The 25,872-nt window shown below is 38.9% G+C and overlaps 2 protein-coding genes across 2 annotated transcripts; one reads left to right on the top strand and one right to left on the bottom strand.

Annotated features, from left to right (window-relative positions):
* Nucleotides 1–623: 623 nt before the first annotated feature.
* LOC115923832 lies at nucleotides 624–4,273 on the bottom strand. Its single transcript, XM_030985198.1, has 3 exons — nucleotides 4,132–4,273; nucleotides 3,712–3,840; nucleotides 624–3,541 (listed from the first exon to the last, which is right to left on the bottom strand). The coding sequence occupies exons 1-3, from the start codon at nucleotides 4,271–4,273 to the stop codon at nucleotides 624–626; spliced, it is 3,189 nt and encodes a 1,062-aa protein (XP_030841058.1).
* A 7,147-nt stretch (nucleotides 4,274–11,420) lies between these two features.
* On the top strand, nucleotides 11,421–25,699 carry LOC587464 (UNC93-like protein MFSD11). Its single transcript, XM_787192.5, has 10 exons — nucleotides 11,421–11,607; nucleotides 12,151–12,388; nucleotides 13,452–13,607; nucleotides 14,140–14,257; nucleotides 14,758–14,807; nucleotides 18,019–18,084; nucleotides 19,081–19,206; nucleotides 21,433–21,616; nucleotides 22,117–22,252; nucleotides 23,188–25,699. Exons 1-10 carry the CDS (start codon nucleotides 11,506–11,508, stop codon nucleotides 23,326–23,328), a joined length of 1,317 nt encoding a protein of 438 aa, XP_792285.2. The 5' UTR covers nucleotides 11,421–11,505; the 3' UTR covers nucleotides 23,329–25,699.
* The last annotated feature ends 173 nt before the right edge of the window (nucleotides 25,700–25,872 follow it).

The following is a 25,872-nucleotide window of genomic DNA, read 5'->3' as shown; positions in this document are numbered from 1 at the left end:
AAGCAACAACACTACCTGATATATTGTTATCTTTTCTTACAAGATTGTAACTACTTAAATCAAGCTCAGAATCAAGGCTTCTTGCAAGTCAAGTTTATCAAAAGGATTGTTAAACAAATGGTTTATGTGGTTAAATTCCCATCTAGTGCTATGTATATGTAAGTGAGCTATTGTAAAAAAAACACCTTTCTATCAAAATCCAGATTTCCCGGCGAAACATTTTATTTTAGTTTGTTTAGTTTATCATTATCATAAAACAACAAGAATATCTACAGCATCATGTGAGTTAAAAGGCATATATTCCTTCACCATTAACCATACACTACTATCATCACGATCCGCGACATGAAGGTAGCCATGATTCATTGATAGTGTTGCGTTGATGAAACAAATGATCTAATTGACTGTTGCTTGTGGAATACCGTATTGTGATAATGTCAAAAACGTTGTGATTGGATAAGTATCTCGAGTCAAGTGATACAAATGTATTTATGTTTTTCTCCGTTTTTCAAATAATGCGCGAGTTTTGTGCTTGTACGACTTTCAGGGAACGTTATCAGATATATATATTTTTTTAAACAATATCATGTAAAAAACAACAACATGTAGTTCCTTGAGATGGGTCACGAAAGTAAACAAGTTTCGGCGAGTGGACACTTTTCGCGAATCGTAGACCTTTGCTTGATATGTTGAGGGATGGAATTTTCTTCTTTTTTCCAGTCGCACTCCCACATCGTAACGTACTTCCAATCTTTAAGTATGTTTTGTACGCACCTTTCTTTCTCGAGCGTGTCGAGGTATAGCTCCCCCATCGTTTTCTTCACTCCAGGTCGACCACTGTCTGTGTTGAATGAGTAGCATTTTTGACAGCCGTGCCAGAAACAACCGTTGAATTCGTACACGGTCTTGTTTTCTAGGCAATAACCGTCCATGTAATATCTACCCACTTTCACTTCACCTTCATTTCTCGCGTGCTGAATGTAGATATTCTCTTGTTCCGCGACATGCGCCAACCATCTCAATGCCTTGTTAGACTGCATGTCTTTTGGTGCGTAACCAAGAGGAGGAATGACACCGATGGAGTTTTCATTTAAGAAATTTCTCCGATACACCAAATGGCACGCAGAAGCGATGGTGATGCATTTCGAGAATGGGTCAACACCCGTATCCTCTGGGTTGAGTTTGGTGATCTCTCGAAACATGCTCCGGAATTTCAAGCAACATTGCCTCAATATGTCAACATCGCTCACACAATAGGCATGTATTTCATCCTCCATTACAAAATCTTTTCCAGATGCAACCTCCTTCTCATACCATTCAAGGAATTCTTCCCTCTTTTTTGGCGACATGCCAGATGGATGATAGTACTTGGCATCTGGTACGGGCCCCTGATAATGAGTGTTGGCTGTCGTATTGAAGAGATGCGGAAAAAAACCCTTCTTCAATTCCTCCACTCCAAATGTAGCGGGAAGAGCAGAAAGGGGCATGGCAAAAAAGTTCAAAGAATCAATGAATTTGATCTGATTGAATGAAACATCCATGCTCATGATTTTCCCTCCAGCAAGTATGAGGTTGGGGATGATGCAATTCCGATAGAGATAATCTTGGATAAAAACACCATCATACCCCTTGAAATTGTGAGCAATGAAAACAGAGCGTGAATTCTCTTTGGATCCAAATACCCACTCGCAGAATTCATCCCCGGTATTAGGACCTTTGAAAACCTTTTGCTTGTCCTCTAACTTCCCACAGCGTTTGCACTCTTCTTCAAATGGCTTTTCAGCACAATGCTTACATGCCCTATGGGCCACGCAATAGTTAGGAACATGCAGACCCGTTTCTTGGGTGCACTCAAAGTCAAAAAAGACGTATTTATTGAGATTTCTTAGACCAGCGGTTTTCCTACCAGGGTCAGTAACATCATCATCATCATCATCAACCATAACTCTCTCCGTTGCGTTATTAAGCCCTAACTCCTCCATCTCCTCATTTGTCAATGTGCGCCTAACCTCATCCTCCTCCTCATCGGAAGAGTCATCCTTTTCTTCCCGTTGTGGTTCTTTTTGAATGTAGCATTTGTGACCTGGATTAACATACTTTTTGCATAATCGACAGAAAGTTTGGCCGCAAATGTGCTTGGCTTTATGCTTTCTAAGCGTCTCTCTGTTACAAAGAATCTGACACTCGGGGCATTTGAAGTACAGGTCACATACGCCATGTTGCTTGTGATTTGACAAACAATGAGCATTCTTAAAGTTACGGTTACATTTTTTGCACAATTTGTAGGAATCGGGGTCATTGGAGGCGGGGCAGTCATCTCCCTTGCAAAGTTTGCAGCGGAAAATGCAGTCGTGTCTGAGTTTCTTGTCGTATCCTACCAAACACTCGTGGCAAAAATATGACTTGTTGTAGAAGGCGGCCATTGATGTAATGAGATCAAAGTGATTGTCATGAACATACAGATAAATGGTATGCTGCCTGTCTTCGGGGCCAGCATACGTAATGAAGTTTAAGTGCTCTTTTGAAACAACCACCACCCTGAAACCGGCCATGAATTCCGTCTTTTCGAAGAGTTTAATCTCTTCGATGCCACATTTGGTATTTTCTGGAAGTTTGGCCTGTTTATACAGCTCAATGGCATATTCCCTTTGCTGTTTGTAACCACGTTTGATCGACTCAAAATTAGGGTGTTTTTCAATCCGGGCAATGCCAGTTACGATAGCCCTTGGACAACACATGTTATCTTTATTCTTCATCCTGATGATGCATCTTTTTCTGGACAATGTCTCTTCGATGGTTAAGCACTTCACATTGGAACCACCACCATTTGGCATAGCCATGTGTAATATGTTGAAAGAGACTGTTTCGTCCAAGCTTACCTTATCATTCGATTGAATAGTATTCTCAAGTTTGGTTGCAAATGCTTCGTGATTCATTTGATCCCTCCTTACAAATGGCATACTAACGGGTCTATCTAATTGTGGGGAATTGAAAACAATCCTAACAAAATCTCTATCATTTACCCCCTCAACCATCTCTTCAATGATATTTTCAAACATCTCATTTACGCGTGGCATCATTTCTATCATGGGACCGTTATTTTCTATGGGTTGGAAAGAAACGGTGTAATCAGTTACATTAGCATTGTATTTGCGTACATGTTTTTGACTCACTTTGGTCACGTGATGAGTAGGGAGATTGGGTTCTCTTGCAGGCGGTGCATCTACAACACGTTTCTTAGATCCCCCAACATGAAAAGACGAGGGTCCGGCTACTGCTGCTGCTCTTGGTTGACTGTGGGAGGGTCCGGCTACTGATGGTGGTTGTCGGGAGGGTCCGGCCACTGCTCTTGGTTGACGGGAAGGTCCAGCCACTGCTGGTGGTTGTCGGGAGGGTCCGGCCACTGCTGATGCTGGATGGCGGGAGGGTCCAGCCACTGCTGTTGCTGCTGGTTGGCGGTTAGAGGGGCCAGGTACTGATGTTGCGTCACATGGCTTATTTGTATTGATGTCCATCTCCATTAAATGGTCATCGGAAATGCCTATGAGATAAAAAAAAAAAAAAAAAAAAAAAGATATATAAGAACGGATAAAAAGTTTCATTCAACCGCTACAATGTATTGTGTTGTCTTCATACATGAAAAAAAAAAAAATGAACATTCATCCAATGATCCTTTGCATTGATGTATATATAAATGAAGTATACACTAACCGTCATCAAAATTTGGTTGCCATGGAGTAGCTGCGTCATGTGGAAGACCTTGCTGGTGCTGCGTTGCTAGGGGGAGAGGGGGCTGTTGGTTCTCGACGAACACATCCACTAAATCATCATCGGTAATCCCTACAAGTATAATTGAATAATTTAATTAAATTTATAATTTGAACGTATACTTTATAATACTTTATAAATCTTTTTTTTTTTTGCTTACACGTGAGTTTATGTTTCAAATGGAGATATCAATCATTATTTAATTTGCATTGAACAAAAAAAAACACTCATTATGTCACATCGTTGCCTATTATGGATTTTCGATGCTTAATCTCCTTCTTGAATTCCAGATGCAAACCCGATATGGTAACACTACAAAATTATTCAATTATGAATATGAAAATAAATATGATTAGCACTTACCATCTTCCAAGTCCTGCAAACTCAAAAAGTAGGATGACCTTGCAAATACCAAAGCATGTTGTTCTGGTTCAAGGTCTTCATAATATTCCTCACGAAAACTCGATACTTCTTCCAGGCATGTACATGCCCGGAGCTTGTGCATTAAATCACATGTAGAAATCATGGTACATTATAGAATCTGGCCAGTATTACAACAAAAACAAAGCGATGTTGACTCAACGACAGTTAGATGTCATATGATACTTGCCCATAGGTTCACCATTTTCTCTCGTCCAATCACAAACAAGTACCAACTTTGGGTCACTTCCTTTCTAAAAAAATCCTCGCATTCTCATTGGTCGGTAACACACACATTCAACATACATGCCGGGTGGCCCATTGTTTGGTCATTTGGTCCTTGTCCCTCGTACCCTACACACGTCCATCCTCCACCTCTCCATGAATGAATGAATGATGTAAACAAAAGAACTTCCTCCAGGGGATGTACCCTCATTACGTAACTTCCGCCGGAAGGACACCCCAATTAACTCATTAACACTCCCCTATTGTTTACCGGAAGGATTAACTAATTAACCGGAAGGATTAACTAATTAACCGGAAATGCCAATTAACACTTCCTATATAGGGGTACCTATCTTCTCGGGATCTTTCTCAGGATCTAGTACAGGGTTTTTAACCTTTTAATAGTCGCGACATGCACCCTTCTGATCGAGAAATAAACAGTTTTGGCATCGTCCTTCCAGCTAGGTTCAATTTGGAAGTTATTGGAAATTATACTGTTTCTAAATTTCGCGATCGATTCCACAGGACACTTACTACGCGTCTGTAAAATGTTAATTCATCATGAAAATACATAGCGGTTTCTAATATTTTGTTTTCACGAAATTGACGTTTATTTTACAATGAATCCAAAAATAGCTTTTTTATTTAATTTCTCTCGCGGCACCCGCGGCACCCGGTTGAAAAACGCTCGGATCTAGTCTACGTCAAGTAATACAGGTAGCCCCCCTTGCTTTCTCATGTACCCCCAAAAGTGCTTTATTAAAATGCCCCCTTTTACCTTGACAATAATTGTCCTTTTCCTTTGAAAGAAGTGCCATTTCCCATTTTGATAAGTGCCCCCTTTTTATTTACATGTGCCCTTTTTCCTTTCTTATAAGTGCCCATTTTCATTGTGATAAGTACCCCCTCCCTCATTTTTTTGCCACTTCTCCTTCTCATAAATGCCCCTTTTCACGTTTGATAATTGCCCCTATTCTAATCTGAGAGGTACAAGTTTTACTCTGACCAGTGCCCCCTTTCCTTTGTAATTAATGACCCTACCCCTCCTGATAAATGCTACTATTATTTTTACATGTGCCCCTTTACCTTTCTATTAAGCTCCCTTTTTGTTATTATGTAAATGCCCCTATCAAAATCTTTTAAATTACTCCTTTTTCCTTCAACAAATGTCCCTCTTAGTCTTACTTTATAACATGTGCCCCTTTTTCCATTCTCATAAGTGCCATCTATGGTTGGTGCCTCTTTTTTAAGTGCGAGAAATATCCCTATTCACCTCTGATAATTGCCCTTTTTTTTTTACTTTGACACGTGCCTATTTTCATTTCTAATACGTTCCCTATTTCTTTTAGATTAATGTCACTTTTCCTTTTTTATATGAGCCCCTTCCCCTTTCCATAAATGCCCCTTTTCACCTCTGATAAATTCCCTATTAAAACCTAAAAGGTGCTGCTTTTCCTTCGACAGATGCCCCTCTTCTATTCTCATATCTAATGCCGTTTTCTATCTCTGGTGGGTGTCCCTTTTCAACTGCTCGAAGTGCCCCATGTTCACCTCTGATATAATTGCCCTTTTTACTTTGACACGTGCGCCTTTTCTTTTCTAACAAGTGTCCTCTGTCCAAACGTACCCTTTTGGATAAGTGCCTCGTTTTCCTTTCTCCTTCATGTAAAGCGAATAGAATCCCTTTTTTCTTAACTTTTCCCAAAGCTCGCTCGCCTTTATATTTGATATAATATTAGTTTACTTATAAAAAGGTATTTTCAGTCTTTCATGATTAAATCGCACTTAGAACTCATAGGATTTGTTCTTTATCCTCTTTATAAGATGTAATTTTTTGCATTGCGACCTCACAAATCATAACATTTTTGCTCGCTCGCAAATCAAATGTACTATGTCCCAGTTGCAGCCAACATCAAATTCTGTAGTACATTGCAGGAATTATGAATATATCGTGTATGTCCTATACGTTAGCAGTGTCCTAATATTCAAAATATTATGCAAGGAAACCCGTTTACTTTCTAAACCTCACTGTCAGACATTATTGGGCGACTGTGACTGACTTTTGATTTTTTTGTTCCGATAACATATAATTATTTTGTCTGCATCAATAACCCACTTCTTGTAATGGACACAATTAAACTGATTGATTCTTTACGCAGCACAAAACGTACGACCATTCGACACAAAGGTCTGAAAATCAGACTATTACTAAATGGATTGCAATCACTAAAATCGATTCGACAACTAATGGTCGTTATTTTCCCACTTAAAGATATTTTCAAGCCTTTTTCTTTTTGAGGGAATTTCTAAATAAGTATTATCTTTCAAATGCCGTTGGAATTTTCATTTTCATTTTTTGGCCTGCAACATCACAACCAACTTTATAGTACATTTTGTATTTTAATTGGACCATTTAAAGAGAGAAACATATATTGATATGATCCCTGATAATGTAATCACATTCATGGCAATAACTATATAGGGGTATATACCAATGTCCAAAAGTGGTATATGTTCGCTTTGAAGGTTTCCTTTGTAGGACGGTGTCACTTTTTGTTATAGGTGCGCCCCCCCCCCCAAAAAAAAAAAACAAAAAAAAAAAAAAAAAAAAAAAAAACTTTGTTGGGTACCCTACACTATAGGCTTTGATGGTATATGTACAATCATCTCCCACCCTTTTTTTAAATTTTTACCAAAGTATTTTGGTTAATCATCATAATCATCAGCATTTTTATCAAACTCCGGGCAAAAAATGAAAATATACGCCGGGAAATTGTAATATCTCCTGAGTGTTTTGTGCCCCTTTAGCCCGGGTTTTTAAAATATTAATTTTGATTTAAATTTTTAACCTGACTGCCAAGAACGCATGTTTATGCTTGTAAGTAAGCAACTAGGGGACCGATCGGCGGTTTCAAGTCCTCTCCGAGAGATTGATAATGAGGATTAATGCTTCACCAAAGGGCATCAACTTGTTTTAGAACCCAATACTTCCCAGTTACGAAAGTACAAGACCACCTATATTATACTCCTCTACCACTGAGCCGGCGATTTGGAATGCTCCTTTAAGACAGGTTCCTTAGCTTGCAGCGTATAGACCAGCTTTCAATCCCTCTATTTTTTCACCAACATGACTTTTGCAAAAAAAAAGTTCATTCCCAATCTTTAAAAAAATGCCTAGCTATACATCTAGACGCGTATCCAGGATAGTCAATGAGACAATTTTCCCGATTACAAAATTATTCCTGAGATAATTTATTCAGGATCCCTTCGGCCCACTCCATGGCACCCACAGGCGTAGCCAGGATTTTTCAATAAGGGGGGGGGGGGTTGCAAACGTGAAGGATCGACTAAGCAGGGGGGGGGGGAAATACCATCAGATGAGCATCCAGGGGCGGCCTTCAGGGCCCTAGGTGGGGTTCAGGGGCAAAGGCCCCGGAAGCTCAGGGGTTTTAGGCATTTAATAACGGTCAGATGAGCATATTTGATACCTTGTTTGTGACACTGACAGGTCACTAAAAGGAGTGGGGTCCATAGGCTGAGCCCCCAGAAGGTAAGGGGTTTTAGGCATCAAATTACCGTCAGATGAGCATCCAGACGCCCATTTTAGGGCCCTAGCTGGGGTGCAGGGGGCAGAGCCCCCGGAAGCTCAGGGGTTTTAGGCGTTTAATTACTGAGTGAGATGAGCATATTTGATACCTTATTTGTGCCACTGGCAGGCCTTGGCGTGGGGTCCAGGGGCGGAGCCCCAGAAGCATGTAGGCCTCTAAATAAGCATTTTTCTTGCCTGACTGTAAATTTGGGAATTTGTCATTTTCCAACATAATTATATTAAAAAGTATAATTTACTAAGAAGTGAGGAACATTCCCGGAAAATTATGTCATTTCAGTAACATTTGTGAATCACTGGTATCGAATTAGAAATAAACCACGTTTGGATACGATTGGGGGATGTAACTGTCCCCAGTGGCGGATCCAGGGGGGCCGCCCCCCCCCCCCCCTGGGAAAAAAAAGAAGGGAAAAAAAGGGGGGGAAAGGAGGAAGAAAAAAAGGAGGAAAAAAAAAGAAGGGGAAAAAAAGGAAGGAAAAAAAAAAGAAGGGAAAAAAGGAGGAAAAAAAGAAAGAGAAAGAGAAGGAAAAGAAGGGAAAGAGGAGAGAAAGGGAAAGAAAGAAGAGGAAGAAGAAAAGAAAAGGGGGAAGAAGTGATCGGGGGAGGGGGGCGAAAGAGCCTCGCCTCCCCCTCCCCCAATCAAAAAAATAAGAGAGAAGGAAGGAAATAGAAAGAAAGGGGTATCAGTTGCAATTTTTCCGCCAACAAGTTGTGGATCGGGGTGGGGGTGGGGCAATATGCCCTTGCCTCCCCCACCCCGCTAAAAAAAAGAGAGAAAGAAGGAAAAGGAAAAAGGAGAGCTAAAAGGGACCGAAAAAAGGTGAAAAGAAGGGGATATATATAGATCATTTGAAGTTAATCCCGCCAACAACGTGTGGAGAAGGGTGGGGGCCGAAAAGACCTTGCCCCCCCACCCTTCCCATCAAACCTTAAAGAGAGAGAAGGAAGGGAAAGAAAGGGAAAGAGGAGAGAAAGGGAAAGAAAAATAGAGAAATAAGAAAGGTAGGGGAGATCAGTTGCGATTTTTCCGCCAGCAAAGTGTAGATGGGGGGGGGGGGGGGGGGCGGAGCACTGGTGTATTGATCGGGGAGGGGGCTCGGGGAAAATAAAATTTAGTTTATTTCTAATTCCATAACGGTGGTTTACACGTAATGCTGAAATGACATAATTTTCCGAGATTTTTTCTCATTTTTTAGTAAATTATACTTTTGTATGCGTTTGTAAATTAACAGCCAGGCAAGAAATATGCTTCTTGAGATGCCTACATGTCAGGGCCCGCGGAACGGCGGGGATCGGGAGCCTCCAGCTCCCCCCCCCCCCCCTCCCAATTTTTTTGGAAAAGCATTTTAAAGAGAAATAGAAAGAAAGAAAGAATAGTTAACTACCAGTGTCACATCAAAATAAGGTATCAAATATTGCTCATCTGACCGTAATTAAACGCCTAAAACCCCTGAGCTTCCGGGGGCTCTGCCCCCTGGACCCACTGGATGCAAATCTGACGGTAATGTAATGCCTAAAACCCCTGAGCTTCTGGGGGCTCCGCCCGCTGGACCTCACGCCAATCAGTGTCCTGCCAGTGTCACAAATAAGGTATAAAAATATGTTCATCTGACCGTAATCAAATGCCTGGAACCCCTGAGATTCAGGGGTTTCCGCACCCTCGACCCCACCAGGGGCCCTGAGGCGGGCCCCTGAATGCTTATCTGACCGTAATTTTCCTTCAACCCATGAGTTTCCGGGAGCGAACAAGGTATCAAAAGATGTTCATCTGACCGCAGGCGCGTAGCCAGGGGGGGGGGGGGGGGGGTGGGGGCGGCCCCCCCCAAAAAAAATAGAGGAGAAAAAAGGAAGAGGACGTATGAAGAAAAAGGAGCAGACAAAATTCATGTTTAAGGATTAAGAGTCGAGAACGTTTCAACAAATCGTCTTGTTTCTCTAATAATTAAATTAAATGTCAAAGCTTCTGCGCTTCGCGCAGAAGGTGGGGTAACTGAATTTAGACAAGGATTAAGAGTCAAGAACGGTACAACGAATCGTCTTCTTTCTCTAATGATTTAATTAAACGTAAAAGCTTCCGCGCTTTGCGCGCGTGGATAGGAGGGGGGGGGGGGGAACTGAATTCAGACGAGGATTAAGAGTCGAGAACGGTACAACGAATCTTCTTCTTTTTCTAATGATTTAATGAAACGTAAAAGCTTCCGAGCTTTGCGCGGGAGGGGGGGGGGGGTGAATTTAGACGAGGATTAAGAGTAAAAAACGGTACAACGAATCGTCTTCTTTCTCTAATGATTTAATGAAACGTAAAAGCTTCCGCGCTTGGCGCGGGAGGGAAAAAATTGTATTCAGACGAGCAGGTGCGTACGCAGGGGGGGGGGGGGGGTGAACCACCCTTCGGTTTTTGTTATATGACTGTGTATCTTGGAGCAAACCCCCCCGCCTTTTTTTTTATTTTTATTTTTTTTTAAATTATGCCAATGGCTGACCTAAATAAGGTGACCTCACCCCCTCCCCCACAACGGAACAAAATGTCAGTTTTTCAAATTTCGAGACCCCCCCCCCCAAAAAAAAGGTGTCCTCTTCACCTCCCCCCCCCCCCCCGCTTATTCAGCGGCTGGCGTTGCGATTTTTTGGGGGGACCAAAAAAAAGTGGGCCCCCCCCCTAAGAACTCCTGGATCCGCGCCTGACTGTCCCCCTCCTCCATCAGTACGCCACTGCATACATGCTCCGGCCTGGTTAAGTGACACGAACGCGCGTTAGGAGTCCGGGGGTGGGTGGATGGGGGGGGGGGGATGTATACGACTCGTACATGAAGCATGAGGTACTGCATTTTTTGTAAGGGCTGAATAGGGGGGGGGGGCATGTCCCCCTTGTGCCCCCCTCCCTAATAGGCTCTGCCCCTTTGGAACAGGGTTTGAATTAAGGTGCCGCCCACGCTCAGCTATAGACGAAACATATAGCCATGGAAACCCAATCGGTATATAAAAGTCTGTATATAGTTTTGACGTTGACATATAAATAAAAATTATGACATGTTCAAAATACATTGAACATTTTCAGCATTTCTTTTACGCATTAATTCACTCGGGGGCTTTGCAAAAACTTTGTGGACACACCCCCACTAGATAAACAATGGGGATTTCCCGGGTGTCAAATTTCTTACAGCCCCAAAACAAGACGTCTTCACACTTTTTTAAAAATTGATATTTTCGACAATGTGAATTCGCTAAATTACGTGAATATATCTGACACGGAGGTTTTTAATTTATTTCTATTGTATTTGTTATGAGTTTGAGAGTTTACTAGCTGTGTAACTATTTGATAGTTGTTTGATGTTAATTTTGTCTTCTTTATATTTTGAAATAATGAGTATGGTTTCGCAAGACTACTTATAGCCGACTCGATTCTCACGTGACGTTCATAGAGCTAGAGAGTAGAAATAAGACGGTCGATGTCTCTCTGATCGTGTCCCTATTTTGTCGTCAAAATGGCACTTAGTGCTGGTGGAAAAGCGTTTTACAACGTAACTATCCTAGGTGTTGCGTTCTTGCTGGTTTTTACAGCATTTCAAACATGTGGAATGATACAGGTAAGCTAGAATGTTGATATTTCTTTGTTGGGTCTTCACTCTTCATTCTCCATTCTTGATCTCCGATGGCTGCACCGACGCGACAGTACAGCAACGCCCGCACCAACGCTCCGGTATAGGCCTACGTGCTAAGCGGTATAGACTTAGGCCTACACACCGAATCCAGAGCTCGAGAAGAGTCTGTCCTCACAACGAACTGCAGACTTTCTGTTTATTCTGTTTCTAAACCGATCATTTCAAATGGTGAAGCAACTTTTGACGTGGTTGACTTGTATGACATCAGAACTTTAATAAAACAAGAGGGAAACAGGATGACTACCTTTTCTTCTGTATAATGTTGATGTTGATCATGTTGAAACATGAAAATTTACAACACTGTTATCTTTATCTTTACAACAGTATTTACAACACTGTTATTTATCTTTAACTTACAACACTGTATCTTTATCTGTGAATAGAATCCCCCCCCCCCCCCCCCCCCTCCTAGATTTGTGTTTGTAGGTTAAGTTTTAAGTACCGGTAATTGTTACTTTTCTTCCACAGACTGTTGTATTACGGGATGATAAAGACTTCCAAGGAAGTGGCTATGACAGTTTAGCTATCATCTACGCTGTCTTTGCCGCAGCCAACTGGATAGCGCCCTCTGTTGTTGCTCTGCTTGGTGCGAGGTGTTCCATGTTCCTAAGTGCTGTTGTGTACACGGGGTTCGTCGCCAGCTTCCTGCATCCGATACCATGGGTCCTGTACTCCCTCTCTGGACTATTGGGCTTGGCTGCTGCAGGTAATGACAATAACAGTCAAAGAGAAGGTTCATTTTTGGTCAAGTTGAAAAAAAAATCATTATTTGTGAGCTTTCTCATTCTTTTTATGTCAGTTTGGAAGAACATCATATTATACCTTTCCACTGAAAAAGATTCCTATTCTACTTTTCTCATATTCAAAATATCATGAGAATCGAGTACCGGTATATGTTTTCAAGGCATTGTGTTTCAATGCCGACAAAGTACAAACTGAATTTCCAAATGGACCAATAGAATTAATCTGAATCTGAATGTTGGATGTTTAAAAATTAAAATTAATAGCAGAATGGTTCTACTACACAGTCTCAGAGCAAAATTGCTGTATAGTTAGTTTAGTACAATAACCAAATTCCTAACTTCAGTCCTATGGTGTGTAACTCTAACCCTGACTATTTACTTAATTTGAAACCCTGGTGGGACCTTAACCCTAGCCCTACCCTGGCTACCACTATATCTTTGTCAAAATGAAGCTCATGGTAAACATTGCAGTGGCAAATATCTGGTCACCAGCAGAATATGTATTCTAAAATGAAATTCACATTTAACTCCTTCTCATGGTCTGTACGATGTGGCAAAAGTAGAGATCAGTACAGTAGATAAACCAGGACGTAGGAGGCGAAAACATGGAAAACAATGCTCCTGTTTGAACGCCCATAACAAATTACGACAAGTTACTATAAGAAACTAATTCAATATCTAAATTTTATGATGTTTACTTAATTTTGCAGTTATCTGGATGGCCCAAGGGAACTACCTAACTGATAACCATCATAATGACCTTCACTGTGACCTTTGACATGACCTACCTCATGACTTTTGCCCTTCTCTTGATAGCTCACCTGAGGACAATCATTTTCATCATTCTGACTGTGATCAGTGGAGTGGGAGTGCTAACTACCTAACCAATAACTCAGTACAGTAGATCAATCAGGAAATAAAACTTGGAAAACGATGCTCGTGTCTGAATGCCCATAACAAATCAAGACAAGTTACTATAAAAAAATAATTAAATATCAAAATGTTATGTTTACTGAATTTTTCCAGTTATCTGGACGGCCCAAGGGAACTACCTAACGGAGAACTCCACTGAGCAGACGATGGGGAGAAACAGCGGTTTATTCTGGGCCATGCTTCAGGGCAGTCTCCTTTTCGGAAACCTCTTCTTTTTCCTTGAGATGGAAGGCATCAATTCAGTCACTAGTAAGTAAAAATATTCATCTCTTATAGTGTGATGTCCATTGGCAAGATCTACATTCATCACTCTCCACCCAGGTGATGAAATGGGTTCTGGGTAGGATGAAATTCTTTGAAGGCCTAATGCCAGGGACATAATAATACAGTGCCTAGGAACATTAATATTAAGTGCCATAAATGTTACTATGATTTGCTACTATTATCATAACTTACTTTAAAACCAGACACTTTTGCGACAGGTAATGATTGTGAAACTTTACTCATTACAAGAGTTCTGTGTAGGGATGTAGAAACTTTGTAACATGAAGAATTTTGGAGACAATATTTGTCAAATCCTAACCTTACATCTATCGTAACACACAATCACTAAACCCTAACCCAATATCTTGGACGAAATAAAGCATAGATTGAATATCACTGGAGCATGCGTGAGATCACCATTCATGAAGATGGATCATGTGAAGTTGTATCTTCCTGATGACCTTCACTGTGACCTTGAAAACGACCTTCCTCATGACCTTTGCCCTTCTCTTGACAGCTCACCTGAGAACAATCATTTTCATCGTTCTGACTGTCATCAGTGGAGTGGGAGTGCTGACGTTCCTGTTCCTCACCAAACCACCCGAAGAGTTCAGTTCACTCTCAATTCAAGAAGAGTAAGTGCACTGTAGGGTAAAATAGATGGGGGCTGAAAGCAATGCAATGTGCCCCCAAAATGTTAAAAATGCCCCTGTAAAGATTATTGCAAACAAGATACCGGGAAAGAGATTTTTTTTCAATGTGGTACTGTGTCTCATTTCTGAATGGAATAATTGAGCTTAAAAAAAGTCAATGGAATAAATAATATATTTTGTGAATGTGCATGAAAAAGAGAGGTTCAGAGTGAGAGAGAGAGAGAGAGAGAGAGAGACGTGAAGGGTGGGGGGGGGGGGCGGAGAGATATGCCAAAACTGAATAAAGCATGAACGTGACAGCAAGTAAAGAAAAGAAAGAGAAGGAGAGGGTGAGAGAGCGAGAGAGAGTGAGAGATGGGTAGCGAATGGGAGAATAATTCAATGGACAAATGAGACAAGATTATCTGTTTTTATCTCCTCACATCTTTCCTTCAACTCATATCATAGTCTAATACTATTCAATCATTTCGTTTTGTGAACAGAGGACCAACAGGTGGTTTTGGGCTTTTAATGAAAGCAGTAACAGCATTTGGTGAGTATATGCATCAGAGCTTTGCATAGAGAACTGAACTACTAATGTCATATTTGCTCGTCGTCCAGGTTACTGGTTCCAAACAACAGAGCCTGCACATGAGGTTCATTGCAAAATTATTCAAGCAACAGGCTAGAGCAGGGCAAATTCAGTGTTGTTTGGCGCTGGTGTGATCACCATGCCATTGTGTGCCACACAATTGTTGGGAACCAGCAACCTTGACAACTTGGCCAGTATGACTCACACTTCGATACTCTATACTGGTATGTACAGCTTTATTCCAAACATCTGTTACAAGTACTAGTAAGTGATGTTGATAAAGGTATTATTATTGGTCTTTTAGTATAGTGTTCACGTTTGTTATAGGTCTGTTGAAAATGTTCCAAAAATTGTCAGTTCATGTTAAAAACATCCCCTAGATTTAATGCTTTTCTCTTTTCTCAAAAGCTTCAATCCCTTTATTTTTTTCATTTTATTATTATTATTATCAAAATCATTATTATCATTCTTATAGTTGCTGTTGTTATAATAATAATAATTATAATAATAAATACTTATAAAGCGCACTTATCTAAAAACTTACTCAAGGCGCTATACAAAACAAAATACATAAAATGTTTTCATTATCGACATTATTATTATCATTTTCACCATCATTATCATTAATGTTATTATTATTTTGATAAGTCAGACAACGAAAGTGAGAGCCTTGAAATGACACCACGTACTGAACTACAAGATCGGGGAGAAACGCTGCTGTCCCACCGGCAGTGTCATGATACTCAAAATACACAAGTAGAATTGAACCCGGACAGGTGACAATTAGGTGGGCTGGCCACAGAACAATTATACACACAATATATATATATATGTATATATGCATGTGCGCATGTGTCCCTTTTTTCACGTCATGCCATAACTTTTGTTATACCTACATGTAGGAGATATCGCAGCTGTACGACCATTTTTTATGCCGCCGTTACAAAGTAGCCGGAGGCATTATGTTTTTGGGTTGTCCGTCCGTCCGTCACGTTCTCGTGATCGCGTTATCTGAAGAACCAATTGGATTCCTGCCAAAATTAGGTCATGTATGTATTTTGCAGAGCTAATGAATTGATTAGATTTTGGGGTCACAAGGTCAAAGGTCAAAAGTCACAGGGCTAGTTATGTATGCAAAAATAGCATGTGATTACATTATCATTAGAACCAATGGAGGGATTACCATCAAACTCAAGACATCTAACTTGCAGAGCCAATAGACTGATAAGATTTTGGGTCATGAGGTCTAAGTTCAAAGGTCATGGGGCTCATTATGTATGCAAAAATAGCTTGTGAACGTGTAAACAATAGAACTGACGGATGGATTACTATTAAACTCAAGACATGTATGTATCTTTCAGAGCCAATGCACTGATTAGATTTTATGGTCATGAGGTCAAAGATCAAAGGGTCATACATGTATAACAAAAATAGCTTGTAATCACAATATTCTGAGAACCTGTTTAATAATGTTTTGGTTTTTAAAATCATTCCATGGCGGAGGCATTATCGAAGATCCATCTAGTTACATTTACATTTGTGAAACATGCCCATACAATCAAACAATGATGAAGTGTTGATCGCTGACCTTTTTACAAACTCTTGTGAATATTCATCTCATATTGAAAAGTATTGTATGGGTATTGATAACCGAGCAGCCCACCTTATTTAAAACTTACCAGTGTATCCATGCAATCATAAATATGACAATCACTGAATATTACAATCACTGCATATATATATATATATATATACTCAAATATATACTCTAACATTGACAAATTAAAAAAAAGTATCATAGAATTATAGTGGTGTGCTGAAGGAACAACAGTCAAATTTGTCTAAAATAACCATGGTCGTTTCTGTATTTTTGTCTTAAAAGGCTGCTCTATATGTCATTAAATACCAATCATCTTTATCCAACAGCATACAGTCTCTTTATCTATCTATGGCTAACAGCAAATAAAAAAAAATAATAAAAAAAAGCACTTTGATATCAAGGCTTCGGCAGCTTATTACATTTTCATATTTCACCTGCTTGCTTGACCCGTGTAGGATTTGAAATACCGTTACAGTTAAAGATATTTTTGAGCGCTTTGGGAGACCTATAGAATAAGTCCTTTCAGCAAACACTTGGTGATCTATTTCTAAGAAGAAAACAAAATGATAATAATTTTAGAATTTCTTAAAGGTCTTGTGCATACTCACTGTCATACTGGTTGTTATAAAAATTAAAAGAATACAGTGATTAACTGTGTTGTGTTGATACAGCTGCTTGACAATGTACAATTACGGCTCCTAATTGTACATTATCAAGCAGCTGCATCAACAAGTGAAGAATGTGATAAACATGAAAAAGGATGTAAGTTGTAGTTATAGTATTAGTGATTGTCATCCCTTAATGGCACATTAACACATGACATGGGAAACAGTCGCATAATTGTTTTTTTTTATGGTGTAAATGGATGGCATGCTGGGGGTACATGAAAAAAGATAGCTACCTCAGGGGTGATAGTGAGCACTAACAAAAAAATAGGTTTTTTGTTTTCCCCTCAACCACGCCCCCCTTGAGTAAAAAAAAAAAAAGGTATTCGCAGGGAAAAATGGCATCTAACAACATTCCCCCTTTCGAATAAAAAAATTAGGACAAAATTTGACAAAATTGGGAAGAAAATAGGGCAAAATAGGGAAGAATAGAGAAAATAAGAAGGGAATCAGGATAAAATAGGGAAGAAAAAAAAATTGGGAAAAAAATTTGGAAAAAATTTGGAAAAAATCAATAAAAAAAATTGGGAAACCGATTTAAATCAGGTTTTTATCAGGCCTGTACATGCAACAAAGGTCCTATGCATACTCACTATCTGTGTGTTATAAGATACAGAAATGAGAAGTGAATTCAAAGCTGTGGTTTACCTAGTATGTGAACATGCCTTATGAAAGGCATCAATTAATGGCAGGGATTAAAGGTAGGAATTAATTCCTTGAAATGCTAGAGCGCTGTAATGGCAGCACAGCTAAAGCCAGGGTAATAATTTCCAAATTGGCACCATGAGCATCCCTTGGGGTGGATATGTGCGCATTATAAATGTTATTACAGTGTCTTATTATTATAGCAGTTCTCATCCTTTGTAAGTTGTGCGAGTAACTGTTCTCATTTTTTTTATCTTGACAGTTCGGTCGGCCAAGTTGATGCTCAACAAGGAGATGCTGATTATCAGTGTGACAAACTTCTACACAGGTAACCACAAACAGTTGGCCTAGATTCTTAAGAAATGATTAAGTCCTATGATTCTGAACTAGCAAATAGTGTAACCTGTGTGGGAAGGGGAAAGACCATGTATGGCAGTCAAATCATTAGATTCACACAGAACTTTTGTGTAATGCCTCATAATTTGCTGACACCAAATGTGGTTGAATGAATTATCAATTAATGTATGTACCGGTCCCCCAGGTAGCGAAACTGTGACCCATTAGATAATATATCGTAATAGAATTGGGAAATGAAATGCTGTAAGAACACACTCTCAGATTATTAAAAGTGATGAGTTTTACATATAATCATTAAGCTTGGCAAATACCCTCCAAACATATAGGCCCGAATTCACATAGGAGGTTTGTCGACAAACCTTTGGTTTTTGTGCGTCATATGACACGTTTCGACGCGTTTTTACAAACCAGGTTTGTAAAAAACGCGTCAAAACTCGTCATATGACGTACATTAACCTCGGTTTGTCGACAAACCTCCTTTGTGAATTCGGGCAATATTGTTGGAAGTTAACTGTCATTGACAGTTATTGCTTGTTCAGATATGGTGAGGTAAACCGCCGCAAAAATGCCATCGCGTTTGTTTAAATTGTAAATGATTGGCAAGTGGCAACTGACTGTGCACAACAAAGGAATTGCACGTATACACCGAGCTCTGTTAGAAATTACGGAGTGTCATTTGTAGCCTTATAATTAAATATAGATTCAAAAGCAAAAATTCAAGTATTTTAGACTTTTTATTTATTCCACATCAAGAACATGAAATCTTCTTGATAATAGAAAATGTGAATGATTTGAATCAACATTTTATGCCTTATAAAATAACTTTTACAAAATATTTTCAAGGATGCTAACTGCTTTCCATAATTGTTAAGTCCAACTTAGAGATAAGTTCACTACTTAGGATCTTTGTGAAACACCCCCAGGATGAATATGAACTGTCTGATTTGATTTGATGTTGATAATGCAGGTTTAGAGCTGACTTTCTTCAGTGGTGTCTATGGGACTGCAATCAGTAATACCAAATCATTTGGAGCAGACTCAAACAGCTTCATCGGTATCAGCGGTATGCTCATAGGGGCTGGAGAAATCACAGGTAATACATACTATAGAGATATCTACTGCTTTGAGAGGCTAAAGCAGTCGATATGTCTTTTATATGCCGAATTAAAACAAAAATCTACCAAGAATTCTCACCTTATCCTTTTATTGAGTAAAGATTGGTTAAAACATCACGGAATGATTGACTGAAAGTTTCAGTCATTTGGGAATCGCAGACAAAAAGCACTGTATGGTGTCTGCGCTTGCACAAAGACAATTTTAACACGTAAACCAAGGGGATCGCAGCATGAGGGCACTTTTCAAAAGACTATTGACCGGGTATGAGAGGAATGGTTAAAATCACGACTGCAATTTCGACCAATCAGATGGCTAGATTCTAAAGAGAGGTATATATCAATGGTTTTATTCACCGCAGTAGGTGGCTTAGAAAAAGGTAGTGTTACAAAAAAGAGATGTGACCAGAACACAAAAGCAAAATGCATAATAATATTTAGTCAGGGTCAGTGAAATTATAACAAGTTATTATAAGAATTTTTTTTGCTTTCACCATTCTGCTTCTCCTATATTTATGCTTTCACACAAGTGAACTATTTGCAAAGGTTGGATCGCCCATTAAAGATGGAGTTGAGTTGTGGTCATGCGATTGCATTATGAAATAAACGGTGTGGAACCGACCAGAAAAGGTTGATCATCTAGCATATAAGAATGTGTGTGTATTGCAAGGTTCTGAAATCATCAAAATGATAAGAAATTTGGCCTTGTCTTGGTAAAGTTACAAACACTTGCACAGAAAGATGTATATGGGACTATACGAACACGTGGCGTAAAAAGCCGCCCCCCCCCCCCCCCGATTTTTACGATGTTACATACATATTTAAAATATGAAGGCATTTGAAGAGCCATGCTTTTCAGGGAACATGTCTTAACCGATGTTCTTCCACACTTGCATAATAAGAATGAGTAATGCTCACAAATTATTTTGGGGTCCAGACAACTCGCCACAAAGACAACCCGCCCCAAGACAACCCGCCACAATACCCTGGACATCTCGCCACAATACCCTGGACAACTCGCCACAGGCGAGTTGTCCAGGGTGGGGTGCCTTTTCGGACAACTCGCCACACTTTTTTCCCCTCATGATTTCTAGATCTAAAATCCCTCATCTTCATGATCTTAGATGAAATTGTCATTTTATGTATTCATTATTCTTTTATAAACACAGTCATGACAGGAAACATGGAAATTGTGAGTATTTTGAGAGCTGTTCTAAAGAATAAAGATGATTTTCCTTGCGCTTGCAACAAGACCTGCAAAAAGAATCTATTTTGGACTGTGCGAAACTAACCTAGAAAATCTAGAAATAAACCATATTTCAATTTTATTTTGCGGGTCAACTGCCCCCTCCCCCATCAGGACGCCAGTGCTTCCAGTACCCTTCCATGAATTCCTACCATTAAAAATTATCAGAAGGGAAAAAGGACATGTACAAAGGATAAAGGGGGCACTTTAGGGGAACCTGAAAAAGTGGGGGCACAGTGTCCCCCCCCCCCCCCCAATGAAGAATGTCGCCTCTGACGAAACTAACCCAGAAAATCTAGACATAAATCACATTTCAATTTTATTTCGCGGGTCAAATAACCCCCCCCCCCCCCCATCAGTACACCAGTGCTTCCAGTATCCTACCATTAAACAATTTCTGAGACAGAAAAATGCAGCTGCTATAGACCTAGATCTAAATACCAAGTTATCCCAATGAACTGGCGATCGTACGCCTTCGGTTTGTCAAAAATATATTATTGTTGCAAGGGAAATCAGCTTTATTCTTTATTCTTTGTAATGACTGTGTTTATAAAAGCACGAAAATCATGAAAAATGACAATTTCATCTAAGATGAGGGATTTTAGATCTAGAAATCATGAGGGGGAAAAAGTGTGGCGAGTTGTCCGAAAAGGCACCCCACCCTGGACAACTCGCCAGAACTCAACCTTCTCTTCAACAATAAAGATCCATGGTATGCAGATTGAATTGATTGTTCGGAATATGTTTCTCTGAGTTCATTTTATTTTTGTTGAAATTTTAGAAGAGATAAAAGTTCAACCTTTCATTCTTACAAGTAAAACTACCGGTATATGCCGTTGTACTTGACTCTACTTCCAATCTACATTGTAAATGGCTGTACTAGAAATATGACACCTGTATTAATGACTTGGCTTTGATTAGATTATAATGTTTTTATTTCATTTTGTTTTATCTCAATCAGGTGGCTTGCTGTTTGGTATACTTGGCAAGAAAACGATAAAGTTTGGCCGAGATCCCATCGTTCTGCTTGGCTATGTGGTTCACATGATTTGCTTTTATCTCATCTATATCAACCTGCCCGCTGAATCGCCTATCAACCCAGTCTTCCCAAGAAATGGTGTACCGGTATCCATCATAGGACCAAAGTAGGTGATAATAGTAGTAGTAGTAGTAGAAGTAGTAATAATGATAATAATAATAGTGGGTTCTTGTATAGCGCTCATGTCTGTCAGACTGATTATTACCCTGGCTTTAGCACGGCTGCCATTACGGCACATTTCAAGGAATTAATTCCTGCCAGGTACCCATTTACATCACCAGAGTTGAGAGTGGCAAATGTAGATCAATGTCTTGCCAAAGGACATTAGTGCCGCAGCGGGCCTTGAACCGCGGACTTTGTGATCGACTGTCCGGTGACATATCCACTCGACCACAATACCTCTACAGTTATAGTAGTAGAAGTAGTAGTAGGAGTATTCTAGTAGTAGTATAGTAGTATTAATAGAAAATGTAGCAGCAGTAGCACTTAATCATGCTCACTTCTTTTTCAGCAGTAAAAAAGGGCAACTTTAATGCCGATATTGTGAATTTTTATTGGTGTGAATTTATCATGTTAAACCATTCTCTCCTGTTCTTTTAATTTCAGCATTGAATTGGCCTTTGCCTGCTCCTTTATGCTTGGCTTTGCTGATGCATGCTTCAACACACAAATCTACTCACTTCTAGGGAGCTACTTCAAGTCTGACAGTGCCTCCGCCTTCGCTCTCTTCAAATTCATTCAGGTAATTAGACTAGGTTTAATATAAGGGCTTGGTCTTATAAATCAGCTAATGGGACTTGTCTAATATGAATCATGTTTTTTGGAATTGGTCTAAGGTAAGGGCCCATCTTATAAATCCGGTAATTGGACTAGGTCTATTAAGATAAGGACACTGTCTAAACAATCAAGTAATTGGGCTTGGTCTAAGACACTAGGTTTGAACCAAAGTATACTATGAATAGCATATCATTATAGGTCCTCTAAACAGAAAAGACCCTCCTGAATCATATACCGGTATGTTGTAAAATTGACATTTTAGTAATTTGTGTGTTGGAAAAAATGGTAGAGTTGTTTGCTACTACAGCACAGTGACATTTACCGATTTAGCCAATTTGAAATTCCCGAACATATAGTGATTGCAAACAAATTTAAATGTTCATTATTCTGATTCTGTTGTTGTTTGTTTAATTCATTCAAACTTTCCCCAATCTGCTTCTCTAATTTTACTCTTTTCTGTCAGCACAATATTCTTTCCTTTGATAACATTTACTGAAGTGATAACAAATGTATTTGATTTATCCTCACTGCTAAACCTACAATTTTCACACATGAAATCTTTGCAAATTTTGAAAGTAGTTCAGTTTTGCAAAGTTTCATGCCATGAAATGAATTTTCTAATCATGTTATATTTTTAAAAAATGATGAAAACTGAGTATTTCAAGAAAACCGTTTGACTGCAAGTACAACCCCGAGGTATGGTGTAGTATCACAGCTTCCAAAGTTATTTAAAAAAGGACTATCAATTATGATGTAGGCCAAATAGCTGAAGTTGGGGAAATAATTGTAATGCATTTTTTTAGTTTTGGAAGCCCTTGTAATCCTAATGAGAAATAGAATGTTGATGTCATTAACATAATTTGTAAACGTATAAATGTCACTTTTGTTTGTCTCCCTCAGTCTGCTGCTGCTGCCATTGCCTTCGCCTACAGCCTCGTCATCTTGCTCCACTGGCAGCTCCTCATCCTGGTCGTCTGCGGAACATTGGGGACGCTCTCATTCTTCTACGTGGAGCACCATCCACCCAGGAACGAGATCTGATATCAGGCACTCCAGCTTAGTGATTTGGAAGACTCCCTCTCAGGCGATGAAGAGTACAATGAAGTAGATAAAATTAACGTATTGCCATCTAATGACAATGAATTACTTATAAATGATACAAAGCTTTAATCATGATCTGGGATTTTAATATTAAAAGAAAAAGCCGTAAAATGGAAGTGCATTTGTACAAAATTCTAGACTTTTATAATTATCATTCCATCAGTGTGCTTTATCTTTGAATGTTAAAATATTTTGTGGATCACTCATGATTTCTGCAGTGAAACCATAAGTATTGTGGCAAAGTTAATCGTATTCTATGAGAATTTTATAACATTTTTAGAGCAACCTTCTACCATTGAATCACTAACCTGGAGTTATGCTGTAAAGAAAATTGAATCTCGATTAGATTTATAATTTTATCGAGTCATTGGCCAAATATATCAATTATGATTCTTTAATTTTCAAATCATTCAAAGGATTGGAGATAACTGAAATTTAGAAGATGTTTTCTGTGCAATGTACAAATGAATTGAAAGGATTAAAAGAAATTCCTGTCAATCGTTAGAACTTCCGTTTCATTTTGCCACATAATAATTACCGGGTATACTCTATCCTCAGAATGACATTGTAATACTTCACTGACCAAATATGATTTAACACACTATGCTAAAGTGTGGTCACTGATGATATTGTCTGTTTGCAAGAAAAATGCCTTTATTAGGCCAGTATTTAGAATCAATAATACAGTAGCGGATTGTGCAAATTTGGAATTGAACTGGTGAATATGTTCGTTATATCGACACTATGGGTTGCATGTTTCGGTAGACAAAGATATTCAGAAATATATTCCAGAACATGTTGGTAGATAGGAGGAAGATTTTAATATATATAGAGAGAAAAGGATAGGGTAGAAGAGAGAGAGAGAGAGAGAGAGATGGGGGAAAAGAGAGAGAGAGATAGAGAAAGAGGGAGGAAATCGATTGAACTGAATTTGAATTATTACGTGACTTTTTGTATTGAGTAAAGAGTATAATTTTACAGAAATCAAAAGTTTTGTGTGACCTACAGAAAGAGACTGCCTGGTGTGTACAGAAAAACATAAATCAGTTTCTGACAGTAGACTCTGCCATACTTTGTTCGCTTCGAACTTGCATTATGTATAATGTCACCACATGTACTTATATTTTACAGGTGTTTATACACGATTTCACCGATTGAAGTTTGATAGTGTCAAAAGATTTGTGAGCAACTAAAGTCTTTCAAAAATGTTCATGTGAATTTACCACCTGCATTCAACTTTTTTTGTTTGTCGAAAGATAAAGTTTTGGCGAAATTCATGTTAAAATGACTTCCAATCTAATTGCACATTCTCCCATTCTTATCGTTCATTTTCTTTTGTTGTGTTTGTCCGATATATATGTGTTATCACAATAGGTAACTAACAACTCTGATCTTTTGAGAACTTGTTCCTGTACATTGTTCTTTATATTTCTATTTTTATATGCATATTCTTGGGGAGAGAGATTTACCTTCAATGCTCGAGTTACAAAAAAAAATATTACAAAAATAAATAAATCAAGGGGTATGAATAATTTAGTTGCATTACATTATGTAGGTGCATGAAATTGGCTATTTCAGCAGTAAAGTATGTTTCTAGTGATTGTGTAGCCATAGGAAATTAGGAATTGGTATACTAATCAGGAAATCTTGCCATTTTCACCTGATTGTGTTTATTCTTGTGTCCTGTGCTTATTAGACTTACAACAAATTAAGCCTTTCTGGAATCTTTTTATTAAAAAATCTATTTAACACATAGTATTATCAAAGAAAACAATGTCAGTAGTTATATTATTTTGGATGATGAACCTGTGAAAAGAGCGTGGGATCTGGAAGTGGATGTCATATTAAAGAGGGAAAGGAAGACCGAAGATTTCTTGGAAAGATATGGTGAAGAAAGAAAGCATAAGGCTGGCCTAAACAAAAAGAGGATGCTCAAGACGAGAAGAAGTGGAGGGAGGCAGTGTCATCATGTCCGAAAGTCATTAACCCTGTCGCCAGAGGGGAATCCTCACTTGAAAATAGTGATGATGATGGATGCTTCCAGTATCTGATTCAATATTTTGATTGAATTATGTACAGACATTTCTATATTAAATAGATCTATATGAGGTTACTGGAAGTACATGATCATCTTTCAATATTAAAGGCATCCAACTGTTTCTTTTGAAACTTAATTACCAGAAATCCAAATTAGCAAGATTTCCTTTCTTATATGTTGTATCAATATGAAATAAATTAATATCTAGTGTAAAGAGTATTTTTATGATTGTGTAAGGGAAGAAATAAATTAGATGATCGTTTTAATTACTTACCACTGCATATGCTCTGTTGTATTCATTGATAGTCAGAAATGACTAGTTCATAATGTTGGGGAATATTATACAAATAATGAATGGTTATGACTTCAATAGTGTGAATATTTTCATGAGTTGAAAGATTAACGTTAATCTTTCAACTCATGAAAATTTTCGCACTATTGAACGA

This window comes from Strongylocentrotus purpuratus, unplaced genomic scaffold (assembly GCF_000002235.5).
Source record: "Strongylocentrotus purpuratus isolate Spur 01 unplaced genomic scaffold, Spur_5.0 spur5_scaffold_14, whole genome shotgun sequence".
NCBI classification, from domain to species: Eukaryota; Metazoa; Echinodermata; class Echinoidea; order Camarodonta; family Strongylocentrotidae; genus Strongylocentrotus; species Strongylocentrotus purpuratus.
The sequence above is the reverse complement of the archived record's forward strand: the minus strand, read 5'-3'. Positions and strand labels throughout refer to the sequence as shown.